This window comes from Lipomyces oligophaga (genome assembly GCF_038497815.1).
Source record: "Lipomyces oligophaga strain CBS 7107 unplaced genomic scaffold V1516scaffold_1, whole genome shotgun sequence".
Taxonomy (NCBI): domain Eukaryota; kingdom Fungi; phylum Ascomycota; class Lipomycetes; order Lipomycetales; family Lipomycetaceae; genus Lipomyces; species [Lipomyces] oligophaga.
In genome coordinates this window covers 2,052,692-2,070,739 of record NW_027117785.1, presented here as the reverse complement: position 1 = coordinate 2,070,739, position 18,048 = coordinate 2,052,692, and the positions used below count along the sequence as shown (strand labels likewise).

Genomic DNA, 18,048 nt, shown 5'->3' with positions numbered 1-18,048 from the left:
GGGATAAGCTAGGACTTTAAGACAAAAAGTAGGCGAAATCCGAAGTTGGTGGAACGGGCTGGCGAAGATGGCTTAGGCTGGAGAAGACTTTTCGGCGGTCGATGGGCGAGCTGTAAAGCCGAGTTTGACAGGTCGGACATGGAAGACCACAGCCTGAATGAGGTATGAGCGGCTCGGTGTGGTCGCGAGTAGAGCTGCAAGAAACGGTGTTGTCCATAGCGGATCAATAAGTGGTCAAACGAGTCAACTACGAATTTTTTTTATGGTACACACACACCTCTACAGTATAGTATATACCATAAGGAACTACTATACCGTGGTATTCTTCACAAAATCTCAGCTGGGCACAGAAGCTTATCCAAACTTGCTTGATCTTCTTATTGGACACTAGTGTCTTGAATTTCTTGACCAGCTGAGCTTGGTGGCCTGCTGAAGGGCTGAGCGGGACAAGCCGACTCTCGGAACAGCAAGCCAAGACGAGGGCAAGATAAGTCTGAATTGGCATGCAACAGCAAGACAGTTGGACAAGAGTTCAGTGAAATAGCAATTTAGTGGAGGACACATGGTTAATGCGAAACGCGAGGATTGGTTCCGACTGGGCCAGAGGACAGGGACCAGAGAGCCAGGAGTGGGGCGATCAGACGATAAAGGCCGGGGGGATAAAGGATACAAAGAAGGAAAGGACGATTAGGCTGATTGAGTTACGCGTTTTAAGTGGTTGAGGGTGTTTCCTTTTCGTAATGACCTGCTGAAGCGCGAGATCTGGATGCTACAACTGCTTTCTTACTAACTTTGAGCGGTAATTTGGATGATACTAACGACAGCAGAGCTTATTTACGACGAGATTATGAGGTCCTAGACAGGTTTGCTAGTGATCTAGTGGTCGAATGTTTAGTATTATAGTACTATTAGATGAAACCATATTATGATAATACAGCATAATGCAGTATAATACAGTAGTACGGTTCCATACATAAGCACATAAAGATCAGCAATAGCCCCACTAATGTCCGCCTAACTCAGACACGTGTGCGGCGTGTGCGGCTTGTAAACTTGGAACGTGGAGGGATTGGGAGATGCCATTGGCTGCAATGGAGGGTTGCGGGATGTTCAGACGGAGGTGTGGTTGTTGGTGGGACACTGTGCCAAGCGAGGAGCAGCTGGCGAATTTGCCAGGGCGCCAGGGCGTGGCAAGGCTTGGAGACACACGTGTATGGTTGCAGGCGGACAGATGAGCGCAGGATTTGGATTAGAACGGGTTGACGACTTCTTCTATAAAAGAAGCCGATTTTACGAGTTTTCGACAAGCTATTGTACTTTGCGTTTCGTGACAGTTTGTTGTTCTTGTCGTTCTTGTCATTTCGTGGCACTCATTCTCGGCGTTCTTTCCTCATACCGTCCCGTCTCCTTTCAAACTATGGCAAACATCAAGACAGAGGGCGGCAACGCTGCTTTTCACAACTTCGTCAATGACTTCGCTCATATCCAGGACCCTATGGAGCGTCGTCGTCTCGCTCTTGAGAAAATTGACTCAGCACCATTCGGTTGGTACCATGTTCGTGCTATCGTCGTTGCTGGTATCGGTTTCTTCACTGATGCCTATGATATCTTCTCCATCAACATCGGTGTTACTATGCTCGGTTATGCTTACTTCCACGACAACAAGTCTAAACTCCCTACAAACTCAGATACCGCTGTTAAAGTCGCTACTTCAGGTGGTACCGTCGTTGGCCAGCTTTTCTTCGGTTGGATTGCTGACGTTGTTGGTCGCAAGCGTGTTTATGGAATTGAATTGATGATCATTATTGTTGGTACTCTTGGTCAAGCTCTCTCTGCGGATGGACCTGCTGTTAATATTATTGGACTTTTGGTCTTTTGGCGTGTCATTATGGGCATTGGTATTGGTGGTGACTATCCTCTTTCTTCCATCATCACCTCTGAGTTCGCTACTACTAAATGGCGTGGTGCTATCATGGGTGCTGTCTTCGCTAATCAGGGATGGGGTCAGCTCGCTGCTGCTCTGGTTGCTCTCATTGTCACTGTCGGTTTCAAAGAGACTCTCATTTCTGCCAATTCTGCTTCTGAGTGTCTTGGTAATTGCCAAGTAGCTAACGACAAAATGTGGCGTGTCGTTATTGGTATGGGAGCTGTTCCTGCTTGCATTGCTCTCTATTTCCGTCTTACTATCCCTGAGACTCCACGTTACACTTTCGATGTTTCGCGCCAGCTTGAAAAGGCTGCTGCTGATATCGAAAAGTATACCTCTGGCGCTTTTGGTGAAGCTAAGGCTTCTGAGATCAAGGCTCTTAAGGATGCTGAGGGCAATGAATCTGCTGAGCTCGACGTTCCTAAGGCTTCCTTGCAAGACTTCTGTCATCATTTTGGTCAGTGGAAGCATATGAAGATTCTTATTGGTACTGCTGGTTCATGGTGTTTCCTTGATATTGCGTTCTATGGTCTTGGTCTTAACAACTCTACCATTTTGGCTGCCATTGGCTATGCGGGTCAGGATAATGTGTATACCAATATCCGCAATGTTTGCGTTGGTAATCTTATTCTTATTTGCGCTGGAGCTATTCCAGGTTACTGGTTCTCAGTTGCTACTCTTGATATTGTGGGCCGCAAACCGATTCAGATTATTGGTTTCGCTCTCCTTACGATTCTATTCTGTATTATTGGTTTTGCCTACCACAAGCTTTCTGGCCATGGCCTTCTTGCTCTTTATGTACTTTGTCAGCTCTTCGAAAATTGGGGTCCTAATACTACTACGTTCATTGTTCCTGGCGAGTGTTTCCCTACCCGTTATCGTTCTACTGCTCATGGTATTTCTGCTGCTTCTGGTAAGGTTGGTGCCATTATTGCTCAGACCGCTATTGCTCCTGTCCGTACCCATGGTTGTCCTGGAGGCTCGTGCTGGCTCAATCACGTCATGGAGATATTCGCGCTCTTCATGCTTATCGGTTTCTTCATTTCCTTCTTTATTCCTGAAACCGCCCGACAGACTTTGGAGGAAATCTCGGAGCGTTGCCACGGTGAAGTCATGTACCGTGGTCCTGCTGCTCAGCCTGCCATTGTTGATGAGGAGGCTTCTGCTGAGGATAGCGAAAAGAAGGATAGCATTTAGTTTTGTGAGTTTAGTGAGCGTATTTGTTCCTGTGGTTTTACTGCTAAACCTGATTTTGTGATTATATATATAATATCATTTTGTTGTCAAAAATTGTTTTATGGGCTAATCTTAATATATTAATGAACTTTATTTTCTTAATATTCTGACTGATTGATTATGTGAGGAATTGTGGGACGTAGTCATTTCAGTCTAGTATCGACTGGGAATAAATAGAAATTGTGTGGGACGATTGCTATTGTACTCCACGTCACTGACGGTAGACGAAGTTGTACTGGCGGAGAAGGGCAGTGTTCTCTGAAAAAGAAAACATGAGCGAAATAGCTGCGTATTTAAGATCATTGCCTTCCGTTCGGCAGCGATCAAATCTAGTCTATGAGGCTGCAATACGCGGAGAACTAACCAATTTCACGCTTGATCTGAACAAATTACCTGCGGTAGTTGACTACGTGTCATTTCTAATCGAGCGTGATTTCAGGGAAAATTACTCGTCGATTCCTCCACATGGACGATGGCAGAACTTCAATGTCGGCGGACGTGACCGGATTAATGAAATGGTAGGACGGTGGACGGCAACTAGTTCAGACGAGATTACGCGACGAATGGTGGATTTATTTGTCATATCCGTGCTCCTGGACGCCGGATCGGGCTCAAAGTGGACCTACACCGAAAAGGATAGTAACTATATTGGGGGACGAAGCGAAGGTCTAGCGGTTGCAACTTATCACTTGTTTTTGTCTGGTTTGCTTTCTTCAGATCCAAATGTGAAAGAGCAAGTCGATGCTAAGGCATTAAAGAGTCTGGACAGACTCAAAGTCCTTGAGTTCATGCAGCATTCCGAGTCAAATTCCCTTGCAGGGGCAGAGGGCAGAGTTGAACTGCTTGTTAGACTTGGTTATGCATTAGACGCGAATCCGGCATATTTCGGAGTGAACGGGCGACCGGGAAATATGTTTGGTGAGACTGAATTGCTATGTAAGTTGGGGGAGACTGACAATTTTAGATTACCTGCTTCAGCACTCGAACACACTATCAACCGAGGAAAAGCATTCAGTGTCCGTCGAAGTTGTCTGGCAAGTACTCATGGACGGTCTGGCCGCTGTTTGGCCGGCGAGTCGAACAGTTGTAGATGATGTTTCGATAGGAGATGCCTGGCCATGTTCTTCGCTTAGTTTTAGACCCGATTATGCGGACACAATTGTTCCATTTCACAAATTAAGTCAATGGCTTTGTTATTCGATTCTGGTTCCTCTTGAATTGTATGGGAATCTATCGTTCACATGCAAGGAACTATTGACCGGGCTTCCAGAGTATCGTAACGGCGGGCTATTTGTCGACTACGGAGTCTTGACTCTGAAGTCTTCTGTGAAAGAGCGAGGCCTGGCAAACTACAAAGTATTTGGCATCACTCAAGAGGACCAAAATGTGCCGATTTTTCAAGGGGAAGACGACGTAATAGTTGAGTGGCGAGCAATGACTATCTGCTTATTAGACCGTCTGCTACCGCTAGTGAATTTCAAACTGAAGACCGAATTAAGTCTGGCACAGCTGCTGGAATCTGGATCCTGGAAAGGTGGTCGAGAGACTGCAGCTGCGAGACGTCCGCACTCCAAAGGTCCCCCGATTAGTATCATGAGTGATGGTACTTTATTTTAGTTTTGTTGATCATAATAGTGTTTTGTAGTATGACTGGTACATATTGCGTCACGTGTGTGGCTAGACAGCGGTACAGACCTAACACTCAATCCAGTGAAGACGTCCATCACAATATAGCAGATAATTCAAATCTCATTCCTACAGATTCATAGATTTTTACACACGCATATATCAATAATGTACAAATCCGGAACGAAAAATAGCACGGCCGTTCGGCGGTTAATGCAAGAATATAAGCAACTTATCAATGAGTCTCCGGACGGCATATCAGCGGGACCAATTGACGAAGAGTGTGTACAAGTTGTTAAGATGAACTCAGAGAATACTAAACAAAATAGTAATTTTTTTGAATGGGAGTGTTTAATTCAAGGGCCCGAAGATACTCCGTACGAAGGTGGTGTCTTTCCTGCTACGTTGTCGTTTCCGAAGGTATCAGCTATCATCAATATTGGCTGGGTCGCCGTTCGACTAACCATTCCAGGATTATCCGCTGAGTCCACCCACAATGAAGTTCACCTGCGAAATTTTTCATCCGAATGGTGCGTTACTATTCTGGTATCATCATAGCCATGTTAACTCGAACTAGTTTATAAAGATGGCACCGTTTGCATTTCAATTCTGCATCCGCCTGGTGACGATCCAAATATGTACGAATCTGCCTCTGAACGCTGGAGTCCAATCCAATCGGTGGAAAAGATCCTCATCAGTGTCATGAGCATGCTTGCGGGTACGTCCAGTCTTTACTGATTTGACATAGTGCTGATTAATACTAACGTGTTAGAACCAAACGATGAGAGCGGGGCTAATATCGATGCGTGCAAGATCTGGCGCAACGACAGGACTGCCTACAATAAAATCGTCCGAGCGAATGTCCGCAAGACTCTGGGTTTATAATTACAAGTTTCGGTGTTCTCCACTCTAGGCGTTTTGTGTTGACATGTAGATTTTGTTAAACTTTAATGCAGATATCATGACTTAAGATTCAGCGATTCTAGTGTTGCTTCGACGTCATTTTCCGCTTCATGTCCGAACTCTGTAGAATTTTCGTTTTGATTGCCATCGCTAATCTCCGGTTCATTCTCCTTCTCGTCAATCTGCTCGTCAAATTCAGACTCAAATCGTTTTAACAGGTACTCGACAATGTCCATTTTGTCATTATTCTCTGCCTGAAATACGGAATCTTGACCGACAAAATTTTGTTCAAAAGGGTCAGCTCCGGCGTCACATAGCAATGCTACTAAGTCTATGTGTCCATTCAAGCAGGCCCAATGTAATGGTGTGTTACCCGACTCATTTTTCAACGAGACCAGCGATACATCTCCGACCGCTGCAGCCGGTAATCCTAATAAATACGTTGCAATATCTGTCCACGTTAGAGTTTATACATATGCAAATCCTCCTTATATCATACCAACATCACCATTCGCACTAGCCATATGAAGTGGTGTACTCCTCGAAAAAGGATCAATGACCTGGGCAATCACTCCCTTCGCATCAATTCCATCCTCTTTCATAATATTTTGTACCATAGACTTCAATTCATCGAGCTCGCCATATCTTGAAGCTGACAATAATTCGTCGATTTGTTCTTCCGTCAATAGTTTATTCATTTTTATCGCGCAAGTGGCATTCTTAGGTTGAGGAATTTGGAAAACTTTGGTTGGGAGAATAAGAACAACTGTGTCATTGTCCCAACACGTACCCTTTTTCTTAGCCGAATTTAGTTGTTTGTATTCGAAAAGTATACAAACACATTTAATCAAAATATAATATTATAATACACATACAATCATTAGCTAAATCATTGCTCAGGCATATCCATAACAAGCGCATGACTCATTTTCTTCCATTTATACCGACACTGAATTCTAGACCGAATTCCTCCCATTTTCTCTGATACCGCCGTCCAGTTAATATCTCCAATCGGATCCAGAATCCTGATCTGATTTACCGTCTCTACTAGTCGCACTTCTTCATCTGTACTCCACTTATTCTGTGCCCGTATATTTCCACATTTGACGTAATTTCGCCAGCGATCTCGACAGTCCTCGGGCATCCGGCCAATCAGTTTGCCTATCATCCGCCATTGCGCACCGTGCTTATCTGCAAGTTCTTTTAACTCCTCGTCCTCTTCATGCGTCCATTTTCCTCGCAGTTCATATACGTGATATTTTCGTCGAACATGCTTGTACACACTCTGACGTGTACGATGCGGTAGAGCACTATAGACAGATTCCCAAAAATTATCTTTCCTTCGTTCATTAGACCACACCCGTTGGCAAAGTCCGGCGTGGTCTAGATTATGCTCACGCCCATACTGCTCCATAAAATGCTCTAATTGCTCAGTTTCCGCAGCAGTAAACGCACCAACCCCATTTGATGGGACTTGACTTGTCGACACAGTCCAGGTTCTTGTCATCTCTGGCTTACCTGTAGCCACCACAGAGTTGGATGAACTTGCTTGTGTTACAGCTAGCGAAGTCGTACCAGTGGCTGCTTTTGGCATCGGTGACAAAATCACAGAGTTGTTATCAAGCGAATGTCTTTCCACAGCCGTCGCAGCAGCAGCAGCAGCTACTGCTTCCTCGCGAGTTAAATCCAGATGCGCGCTGGGAGCATTTTCTCCAAGAACGTGATCTGAATTATCCAGTGAGAGGCTTACGTCGGAAGAGTGATCGTCCGATCTGAAAGAATCCAATCGGTCCAAGATCAACCCACGCAAGGTCTGAATGTCTTCGAAAGAACGCGAAACTTGCGAATCATTCGGCGCTGACCTGTCTGCATGCCCTAATTTGCGTAATCGTGAGCTAGCCCTCGAGCCATGCGACACATTCCCTTGTGACAATTGTGCGACTTTGCTCAGATTAGCTAATTCCGGATCTAACACACCAGCGGCAGCAGCAGACGCAACAGGTTCGTATTCTAAAAACTGTTCGGTATTAAATTCTGTCGAAGAATTGTCAGGTGCGGAAGGTATATTGATATGGTGATGTTTGGATGCAGATGACATAGCCGTTGAATCAGAAAGCAGAGAAACCATGTTGCGATGCTTTCGTCGGCGTTTGGAAGACCCGTTCGATCTTCCATCGCTCAATGAAGCTCCTGAAAGCGATGGCGAACTCGACGCGACAAACTGATTCAATTTGTCCATCTAAGTAGGTACCAGTTTCACTGGCGGAATTGACGTTCGTATCTGCTTAAGAAGTCTGAGAATGACGATTAGGACCGTCCACGACAGCAGGTACTAGACGTGTGCTATTCAGCGACAGGTGGAAAGTTATCAAAGGTGGTTGAGCCTTATACAACGAAATAAATCCAATCTCCACGAGATGAGCCAGTTCCAAAATAAATTACCCTCCTCGAATTTCTGTCGAAAAGGAGCAAACAATTATTTGCCGACACTACTGTGAGAGCTGCTGCCGGTAAACTTGCACATCCAAGAGAAATAAATTGCCTAGCCCTCCTGGTTCAATGAGCTGAGACCCTCCAAATTCAAGCCAAAAGACTGCCTCGAAATGTTTTTCTCTTATAATAATCTCAATTGTCAGCAGAAAATGAAGCCAAAAGTGACTTTTCGCAGTAAATATGCTAGAATTTAGCACAAACGGGAGACCACCTGACCGAATGAGGCACTCGTACTGTTCTGCTTGGTTATTTTCCCCGTCATTCGAGGTTATCATTCTACATTTCAATCAAATATGTACTTGCCCTAAAAACTATGGTCGCTATATTACATACGAGTAATTTATGAAACATCTTTTTATAGTGATTTTATCACTGTATGGATTTCATTACTGATTATTCCTTTTACAGCCGGTCAAGTCCATAGTTCCAACAACTGAATCATTACATAATATTAGTCTGATTTATTACAAAGAGTCCGATCCAAGGGTCTGTTACTAAACATGGTGACCCTGTTGGCCCAGTGTAAACAAACAAATCCCGTCGACTCAAAGTCTGCCTTTGTTCAGCATTTACCTTCAATATTTTTTTAGTTGATTTTCTGTAGAGATCAAAGGGTTTTCCGGTTTGATTGGTTCTCATTAGCTCACAGCGTTGCAGTATTGCAAGCTGCATCTATTGTGTTATTCCTGCGTTTATTCAAGTTACTTCTACTATGACTTCGCCTTTAGTACGGTTACCCCTCGTTCTTCAGTCTGGTTCTTATTCCGACCTGTATTTCGTCCACTTTACTTACTCTTGTTTCTTAGAAGCAGTCCGGATTATCCGACTCCGATCGAAGTCAGAGGCTTGCTGACTTAGTCGATGATTACAGAAATCTTACGTACGAAACTAATCAGTTTGCTCGGAGAGCTTCACTTTTGTCGCCCCCACACGGCAAGGTACGTTTGCTCCATCTACTGATCGGTATCCTCTTAACTTTCTAATACTCAATTGTAGGAGAACTCCACTTCGGATTTGAGTGGTCCCCGATCAAATGCTTTTCAGAGAAGACAGCGAAATTCAGCTGCTGGTATTCAAGATGTCCAATTCAATATCGATCTTGCCCAAGAGCTCATTCAGGAATGTCGTCGTCTTCAGGTGTCTTTAGATGATCGAGATAAGCGCATCAAAGAAGCCGAAACTTCTGCTCGAACTCTAGAGTCGACTGTCCTCAGTCTAGAAGAGCGCCTCCAAAGCTTGTCTGAATCTGAAGGTCAGTTTTGTCCTGATACTTGTCCCACTTATCCCCATACTGACTTGCTTGTCAAGATAAGTACAAAGAGGAAAACTGGAATCTTGAAATGCGCATTCAAGAGCTAGAATCAGATGCTTCCTTAGTTTCTCATCGACTTTCCAAGGCAAATTTTGAAAGCTCGAAACACCAGGAACTGTTGACAACCCATCTAGAAACTTTAGAAATACTACAGCAAAGAGAAAACGAGTTGAAATCCGAAAATTTGGATCTCAAGTCTCAACTAGAAAACAATTCACTGGAATATGAATCAGTACTGGCTAAAATGAGAGCCGAAAATGAATTGCTTACGATGAACGTTGAAACTTTGACTGCTCAGCTCAAATTGCACCCTTCTCAGAGCGACGGATGGTCAGCTGAACAGGAAAATTCAGTCTCAACACCGACAAACGAATTGGTATTCAACGAATTCGACGCTCTTGGAACTCCCGATCGTTCTCCTCCGATTTCGCCAGTTAAAGCTACTCCAGCCCATAACGCTGCTCTGGAGGGGCAAACTTTGCGAGCTTCTCTTGCTCATGCTCAGAGAATGATAGCCTCATTACGCAATGCTTTGCATAGAGAACGAACGGAAAAATTAGAAATTAAGCGCATGCTTACGGAGTCGGATGATGGCACTGACTCTGCTCGTAGTAGTTTCCCGAGACATCCCAAAAGGGCCAAAAACCGCAATTCTGTTCTCAGTCGGAAAGATTTATTGGGTAATGGTGGGAAGCGTACAGAATATCACATTACCGAAGACACCAGCAGTCCATTTGGCATGGAGTGGGAAACATTCAATGGCTCTTCTGATCTCGGATTTGACTCGTTCAGCGATGGAGAAGGATTCGAAACTGCGAATGATAATCCGACGAGCGATGAAGAATACCCTGGTGAAACTGATGATTATTTAACAGGCGTTGAATCGTTTAATGATTACGACGCTGAAAATGATGAATGGGATGTCAACACATCACCACAGCAGCATTTTGCGGCTCGGTCGCCGGCCCGTGTGGAGGAATTCCGATATAGTTCCGGCAATCCTCTGTTCACTTCTCATGCTAGTGCTTCAGATCGGCGTAAAAGCGATCTTTTTGCAACACCTCAACCTTTATTGGCCGAGCTAGGTTCAGATTTTCTTAATAGCACCACACCAACAAAATCCAATCTGGCTTTGAGTGATCTCGATGCAAGTGCTGAATCGAAAGATCAAACGTTTAATTTAGATGATTTGAAATCTGCTGCGTTTGGCCATTCAATGACGCTACTTCCCACGGATGAATATAATACCTTAGTGAATCGACGGCCGACAGCGGAGTCTGTGCAAGAGGATGCCTCAAAGCTTGGCATGGTAGCTCTACTAACATCTCAGTATGATGAACTTCATAATAAACTGCCAGACAATTCTCAAATCATTGCTTATTCCACAAATTCGCAGCTTGTCATTCTCCCTCAGAGTGATTATTTAGCTTTGAAGTCAGCAAACTTGTCTAATCGTCCTGATTCATCAAGTCAATCGATTCAGCCCATGGTGTCTATTCCAGTTGCCGAATTTCAAGATTTATTGTACAACTGTATGACTGATCAAGCTGTTCAAGACTACGCTGAACTGCACTCACTTCAATTAATCGCTATTACTGAATACGATGACCTGGTTCATAGGAAGATTACCTCGGAAACAGTTAAAGCAGATGCTGAGTCTATTTCGCTTGGAGTTCTACCTCTATCGCAGTTGAATGAACTGATTGATCGAAAGATTACACCAGAGTCAATTCAGGCAGAAGCCAAAACAATTTCCTGGGTCGCTTTGCCAGAGTCTGAGTATGACGAGCTGGTGAATAGAGAGATTACTCCGGAGTCAGTTCAGGCAGATGCAAAATCAATTTCCTGGAGAGCTTTATCAGCAACTGACTATGAAAATTTAGTTAACAGAAAGATCACTCCTGAATCTGTCCTATCTGATGCGGCGACTATTTCTTTCACTGCTCTTTCGACGTCCGAATATGAGAATATTGTAAATCGCAAAGTTACACCACAAACATTGAAGTCGGATGCTGCAGAAATTTCATGGGGCGTGCTACCTTTATCTGAACTGGATCTGCTGGTCCATAGAAAATTGACACCCGAATCAGTAAAGGCAGACGCGGAATCTATTTCATGGACTGCATTATCGAAGTCTGAACTTGAGTTACTGACTAATCGACAGATCACTTCGGAGACCGTTATCGCGGATGCCGAATCTATTTCTTGGGCTGCAATACCGCAGTCCGAATACAACAAATTAGTTAATAGAATTATCACCAAAGAGTCCGTTATATCTGACGCGCAGACACTATCTATGACTGTGCTTTCAAATGACGTATACAAAGAACTCCTCAAAAAACCGGTCACACATGAATCGCTTATTGGAGATGCTGCTACTCTTGGAATGACTGTGCTTTCAGCTTCTGAACTGCGCAAACTGAAAACTAAAGCTGTTCCAACACCAGCTTCAGTAAAGGAAGACGCTGAGACTCTTTCTCTATCTGTATTTAATGCAGACCAAAAATCTGCTTTGATAGATGATATTAGAAAGAAGGCATTAACAGAGAGGAGAGTCACTACCGAGACAGTAGCTGCGGATGCTGCGTTGCTAGACTTGATTCCTTTGTCTCGTGAAGATTATGACAAATTCGAAAGTTTTAGCAAGCAAATTTCAGGTGAAAATGAATTGAAGAGTATTGACTATGAAGGTCGCAAGAAGTCTTTTTCATCCTCCGATCTAGAGGCAGCTGCCACGTCTCTTTCTTTGGCTGTAATTCCTGTGCAGGCTTACAAGTATTTGGATTCGTCTGAGTTGCCGAATATACCGACATCAGATTCACTTTCTCTCTTTGATATGATCTGTGTCAATTCGGAACATCTGCTGGAGCTTGTTGAAAAGCTAGAAAAACAATGTCGAGAAGCTAAGACTCAGATCGATGCGCTACCCACAGTTAATTCTATCAGCCGGGATGCTGAAAAGCTTTCACTCAAAATTTTACCTTTGCAGGAATATGAAAACTTGAACAGGAAGAGAGAAGTTACTGCAGAGAGTGTTACAAGTGATGCAGCACTTTTGTCTCTAACAGTTCTACCCACAGAAGAATATTTGACTCTTATTGAACCCAAGCCTGTGACTATTGATGGACTCAAAAATGATGCTTCTAAACTTTCCATGTCTGTTATTCCTCCTGAACTACTGGAACGTCTTTCCGCACCTCGTGAAATCTCTGTGGAATCTGTTTGTAAAGATGCAGAAAACTTATCGATGATTGCACTCACTCGAGAAGAATTCAATCGGATTCTGGAGAATGCCATAGAAGAATCAACCTTAGCTCATAATTCCGAAGGGCCGAAGGTGAACAAAATGCTGTTTAGTGACGGCATGAAATTAGCTGCAGAGAGCGAACCGGATTTTGGTAAAGAAACTGTTGTGAATGAAGACGCTGCGCAATCCGTTTTAGAGCCAATTATTGGTGATGGGGGTGGGACGACTACGTATTCATCCGATGCAGATCCTCGTGTGATTGATTATTTAGATCATGCCAAATTGCAGCAAGCGCATTACGAACCGATTTCAGCGCAATATGCACATGAGGTACATAGCTATAACTATGATACGGTCTCTGAACCGCATTCCGACAAAAGAAATAGCGCGAGAGTTTTGGCTATGCGGTCCATTACTCAATGCATGCTTGGAAATTATATGTGGAAATATACTAGACGTTCAGGAAAACAGAGTTTGTCAGATACACGCCATAGACGTTATTTCTGGTTGCAGCCTTATACAAAAACTTTACACTGGAGTAGGGAGCGTCCGGTGGCAGAGACTAGTATAAAGGCGCGGTCAGCACAAATTCAAAGTATACAAGTCGTGGATGATGCTAATCCATTTCCGCCTGGACTATATCAGAAGAGTATTTATATTAAAACCACTTCTCGCGTATTGCAGTTGACTTGTCTCACTCAAGCTGAACATGAAAGTTGGTGTTTAGCCATATCATTTCTTCTAATGAAGACAGGCGCTCTTTCTCGTGCTGAATCAAATGGCCTCCAAAACGCTGGTCGTGATTTGTCAAGATTACATCCAAGAAGTCAACCCCGCGGTGTACCTGCTTCCGAGTCAAGTGATGTGAGAGAGTTTTCGGGATCGGGAATTACATCTACCTCAGCTACCAAAATTGCAGCAAATGCCCAACAACTAAGAAGATCTTCATTTTCCTCTCGATCTATCACGGCATTCAATGCGCCAGGGTCTTCACTGACATATACTAACTGTGCAATTCCTTCTCGTTCCCCCTCTAGATTTCGAGTTCGGAGCCAAGGCTCAATGGGGAGACTCACTTCGCTTTTGAGACCTCCCACTGGTAAATTTTCTTCTCCATATGAAGACGTCCGCGTTCCAAAGGAATTTGCGTCCAATCAGGCGGGAATGAATGAAATCATCAGTAGTCCGGCTAGTAATCCTGAGCACTTTCATGATAGGACCGAGTTTGGCCAAATGGAAAACGTTCGCGCATGTTGTGACGGTATTTATTGATGGATTTACTGTATAGATTGTATATACTAACTATAAGCAGGGAAACATGATGTTTCTACTCTGAATCGACGGACTATTAGAATATGATAAATTTGAGTTTTTTGTTTAATGGTATTTTGTTTAATATTTGTTCGTTATGATGAAATATATATTTATGAGTATCCATGAACCTCAGTAAAGATTTCCAGACGCTAAGTATTCGGTAAACTGCGAGAATGAGAAATGCATAAAATCCGACGTGTTCCTCTACCTCTTCTGAGACTTTCTTCAGTACTATCAGTTGGTAGTTCCGTTTTTGCAGATGGTTGCTTATTAATCACTAAGGTCTTGCTCGTTATACCCATGTATGGTTCGTTAGAAGCTAGAACAAATGTAGAATGATCCTTCCTCTTGTTCAAACTCATTATTTCGACAGAATCTGCTGAGATTTCTTCATTCTTGGTGCAGAACGAGTCTACTGATTCATCGTCAGCTGGAGCGTCTCCAAGCTTTAGAGGCCGAACACTTTTAGTAGCAGAGTGTGCAAAAGACTGCCGATTTGATTTTCTTCTAAGCATATGTAGAATTCCTGGAGAAAGGGATAAACTTAAAGGATTTGCAGGTAATTCATCATGCCGTTCAAATCGCTGTATAGGTAATTGACGCTGTTCCTCGGCATTATGCTCACAGTTCCATGCCAACTCCAATTTCGGACGACGCCGGAGTATTCCTGAGATATCTTGCATCAAAGATTTATTATATGACTCAATCGTTACCAGATGGTTATCCAACTTCACTGTATCACCTATGGACAGTGATTTATGTCTTAAGAACGTACTATCCTTCAGAGTGTTAGTAGCAGTACACGAAATCAGGAGAGGAGCATTTCACAATTTGTACATGACTGGATGTATACAGAGTGAGTCGTCTATTGAAAGTATGAAATTTTAGTGTACCTGTTACACAATATTAATACTTCTGCACAAGTTTGAAGATGACGTCCCATGATATAGATACAGACCATCGTTCCAGACTTTGTATTTCTGAGTCAATTTGGAAGTCCACAAAACATCATAGACTAGCACTTTATAAGATTTGAGCACTCTTTCATTCATTGAAAGAATATTCGGCATCTAATTATTATTCGGTGGTGCTTTGCCAATAAATAAGTGTCGCTGGATTTCAAGCAAGAAATGACTGGGACACGCGTAACTAGCGGTCAATATAGTGTTTAATAGAAGAGTAAACAGCATAGACGCGACAACGCGACAATTGGGAAATAGGATTCCAGATTAGTAATCAGTACTAAATGATTTATGAGCAACCTACAAAACATTACTAAAATACAATTAATTAGAATTAGATCAGGGATAGCAAATAGGAAAAAAGACAATCTTCAATTATATACATTCTGAAAAAATGACTGGAAGAACAACAATACTGGCTTTCCAGAGCACTGAGAGAGCCCGAAGGAAAATGAAGGGGTACATGAACACAGACGGCGCATCACGGAACATGATGAAAATTGTATAAAATGCAACCTGATAAAAGTGATTGACCAATACAAGAGGAAATGGAATTAGGCTATTATATTAGTATATTGCAGTCAGCTCTAAAGACGACTTCAGACTTACCCAGATAACAGACCAACAGGCTCAAGCATATGATAACCTCCACGACTTAAATACTGGAAACATCCTTGTTGAAGAAGTCGCAATTGAGAGTCGTTGGCAGCAAAAATAGCATACAGAGCTTGAGCTAAAACATTAATAACTGTACTTAGTGATTTGCGCTTCCAGTAAAACTCATTCAGTTTTGCTGCAACCAAGCCTGAGTCGTTTAAATCAGGAACAGATGCGGGCGAAAGTAGTTCAGAAACAAGCACAACATCATTAAAAGCAACTGTCATTCCTCCACCAGTCAATGGATGTCGCATATTGTAAGAATCACCCAAAAAAAGAACACCTTCAAATTCATTAGCAGAGGGTGGCAGATAAGAGTTGGGCATTGACCGTAGGCGATCTTCTTCTATAGCTCTCTGAAAAGACGGCAGTAATGATTTGGGAACGTTCTCTGTCACAGTAGCCCTCAAATACTCCTTCAAATCTCCATTACCAGCCGAGGGAAGTTTTCCTTGAATATCAATCAGCATTCTAGTCTCATCCGTCCCAATCTGATATACTAAAATTGGAAAGTGATTTCCTCCCAGAATTACATGTCCATGATGAGGACTAGGAATATCTGCATTCTTGAGGACCAATCCTACAAAATGGGATCTGATTTGAACCTTCTTGGGGATGTAATCTTTTCGAAATTTAGAAAATGTCCCGTCGGCAACGATTGTGACTGGTGCGTAAAACTTCATAGTATTAGCATTAAAAGATAGAAACCCCTCAGAAGCATAAAAACGTACAAATTCCGAGACATCTGAATTCTTTGAGGTACAACGAATGCCTACTACCTGACCGGTCTCTTGGTCGGCTATAAGTTCGTTGACAGTCGATTCAAGACAAGTTACACTAAGCGGTTAGAGAGAAGGACCAATCAGGCAGTTATCCTTACTTTGGAGTACTCTTTGCAGCGTCGCGAAGTTTGGATATGAAACGGCCATGATGGAACGATCTACCCTCTAAGCTGGTACCAGGCTTCTCAGGATTCTCTGCGTAAGGAATAGCAAGTGGTGCCCCTTCAAAAATGATAGTGTACCCAACTGCTGGGATCGCATCAATACCATCCAAACAATCACGAAGACCCAATTTTTCCAAACTCTTCACACCACCAGGCTGAAGTAGCTCTCCGACAATGCGATCTGGCTCAGCCCAGTCACGCTCTATGCTACTGTTAGTACAAGAAATAGATCAACAACACTACACAGAACACTCATATACCTATCAAAAGAATTTTTCGGCCTTGACGACCCAAGGTAGCACCTAATGAAGAGCCAACGACGCCCGCGCCGACTATGATTGCGTCAAAGGAAGGAGACATCGAAGGAACTGAGAGAATGACTAGAAACTTCAGGCAATATAAGAATGAACGAAGGTAGAGGCGTATCGCCCGTAATATTAAACTAAAGGCAGCAATACAAACAGTCTAGTCGACCGCGTTATTCTGCACTGGAAATGAAGCCACGCAAACGAGAGATACAACGAAAGTAGGTTGCACAACTCCTTTACAATCTGCGAATTTGAAGGACTTGTTTAGCAACTGCCGAGCACATGAGAAGGTGTCTGTCGATTGCAAATCACATGACCGCGAAAAGTGGCGCGATGAATGCCCTGACTTGTTTTTGAAGCGGTTTCCCGTAGAGAAGTACCAGATATCTCCCATACTGGCGGAAAAAGACAAAGAGAGCAAAACTAGGCATATACTTTTGTAAAGTAATTTAAAATTTTTTGTACTTCAAAGAATGACTTTTGAGAAAATCATCGAACGAACGGAAGATGAGAATACCTGCGCATACAGCATGACGATCTCGTATTCGGGATTTTTTGCACGTGCAATGCGGTTTTCGTATATTTCTCTTTGGCTTACTCGTTTAGTCAGCGATGATCTTCGCATAGTAAAATGTGCCGGATAGCTGTTTCGACGAGTTCGTCCGATTTGGATTTCCCGGATTAAGGCTTATTTCATGTAGTCTCTAGAGCAGTTACCACTCTTGCAGCAGTCAATCAACGTGACAGCGAATTACTTTTCTTATTAAATATTTAAGTATCCTCTACTTACTTCTGCTTAGCTGAATAGTACTATTTTCTTATTTTATTGTAGCAATTTTCTCTGTCCTTCTGAACTCCTTACGGCCTTTAAAAATCGAGCTTGAAACAGTCACATGACAGCTTCAGTGGTTAGGAGAGCAATAAAGGATGGGACGGGCTGTACACCTAGATTACAAGATCTGCCGTGTGTGGAGATCGCAGGTTGAGGCAGCACGATTATGTTTAGCAGGGTTAATTCTCAGATTTGAAAGCTGTAGCATATCTCCGAGCGCTTTCCAATTATCTCGTTGAGAGCGCCTAGTCTCCTTGAGCTTGCCTGGGATCGTCTTCCTTGTTG

General features: G+C 43.2%; 7 protein-coding genes across 7 annotated transcripts; 3 read left to right on the top strand and 4 right to left on the bottom strand.

The window, feature by feature from the left end:
- The first annotated feature begins 1,243 nt into the window (after positions 1 to 1,243).
- On the top strand, positions 1,244 to 3,265 carry V1516DRAFT_669387 (major facilitator superfamily domain-containing protein). Its single transcript, XM_066921171.1, has one exon. It carries the CDS (start codon positions 1,418 to 1,420, stop codon positions 3,122 to 3,124), a length of 1,707 nt encoding a protein of 568 aa, XP_066780271.1. The 5' UTR covers positions 1,244 to 1,417; the 3' UTR covers positions 3,125 to 3,265.
- Positions 3,266 to 3,435: 170 nt separating this feature from the next.
- Positions 3,436 to 5,803, top strand: V1516DRAFT_705961 (uncharacterized protein; the record flags this gene model as incomplete). The annotated part of the gene is made up of 8 exons (XM_066924155.1): positions 3,436 to 4,099; positions 4,128 to 4,739; positions 4,781 to 4,784; positions 4,933 to 5,070; positions 5,119 to 5,209; positions 5,262 to 5,319; positions 5,367 to 5,507; positions 5,562 to 5,803. The coding sequence occupies 8 exons, from the start codon at positions 3,436 to 3,438 to the stop codon at positions 5,672 to 5,674; spliced, it is 1,821 nt and encodes a 606-aa protein (XP_066780270.1). The 3' UTR covers positions 5,675 to 5,803.
- Positions 5,361 to 6,469, bottom strand: V1516DRAFT_669379 (ankyrin repeat-containing domain protein). The gene is made up of 3 exons (XM_066921170.1): positions 6,192 to 6,469; positions 5,630 to 6,143; positions 5,361 to 5,549 (listed from the first exon to the last, which is right to left on the bottom strand). Exons 1-2 carry the CDS (start codon positions 6,388 to 6,390, stop codon positions 5,749 to 5,751), a joined length of 594 nt encoding a protein of 197 aa, XP_066780269.1. The 5' UTR covers positions 6,391 to 6,469; the 3' UTR covers positions 5,361 to 5,549; positions 5,630 to 5,748.
- V1516DRAFT_669378 (uncharacterized protein) lies at positions 6,470 to 8,413 on the bottom strand. The gene has a single exon (XM_066921169.1). The coding sequence runs from the start codon at positions 7,929 to 7,931 to the stop codon at positions 6,582 to 6,584; it is 1,350 nt and encodes a 449-aa protein (XP_066780268.1). The 5' UTR covers positions 7,932 to 8,413; the 3' UTR covers positions 6,470 to 6,581.
- An 816-nt stretch (positions 8,414 to 9,229) lies between these two features.
- Positions 9,230 to 14,016, top strand: V1516DRAFT_618328 (meiotic cell cortex C-terminal pleckstrin homology-domain-containing protein; the record flags this gene model as incomplete). The annotated part of the gene is made up of 6 exons (XM_066919404.1): positions 9,230 to 9,437; positions 9,494 to 10,648; positions 11,360 to 11,889; positions 12,460 to 12,697; positions 13,016 to 13,550; positions 13,605 to 14,016. Coding segments are annotated over 6 exons (3,078 nt in total), but the record flags the coding sequence as incomplete, so codon positions are not given.
- Positions 14,017 to 14,111: 95 nt separating this feature from the next.
- Positions 14,112 to 15,178, bottom strand: V1516DRAFT_98045 (uncharacterized protein). The gene is made up of 3 exons (XM_066924359.1): positions 15,017 to 15,178; positions 14,887 to 14,951; positions 14,112 to 14,832 (listed from the first exon to the last, which is right to left on the bottom strand). The coding sequence occupies exons 2-3, from the start codon at positions 14,895 to 14,897 to the stop codon at positions 14,208 to 14,210; spliced, it is 636 nt and encodes a 211-aa protein (XP_066780266.1). The 5' UTR covers positions 14,898 to 14,951; positions 15,017 to 15,178; the 3' UTR covers positions 14,112 to 14,207.
- Positions 15,009 to 16,998, bottom strand: V1516DRAFT_698794 (squalene epoxidase-domain-containing protein). The gene is made up of 6 exons (XM_066924108.1): positions 16,884 to 16,998; positions 16,558 to 16,825; positions 16,409 to 16,514; positions 15,630 to 16,354; positions 15,404 to 15,579; positions 15,009 to 15,333 (listed from the first exon to the last, which is right to left on the bottom strand). The coding sequence occupies exons 1-6, from the start codon at positions 16,981 to 16,983 to the stop codon at positions 15,227 to 15,229; spliced, it is 1,482 nt and encodes a 493-aa protein (XP_066780265.1). The 5' UTR covers positions 16,984 to 16,998; the 3' UTR covers positions 15,009 to 15,226.
- Positions 16,999 to 18,048: the final 1,050 nt, after the last annotated feature.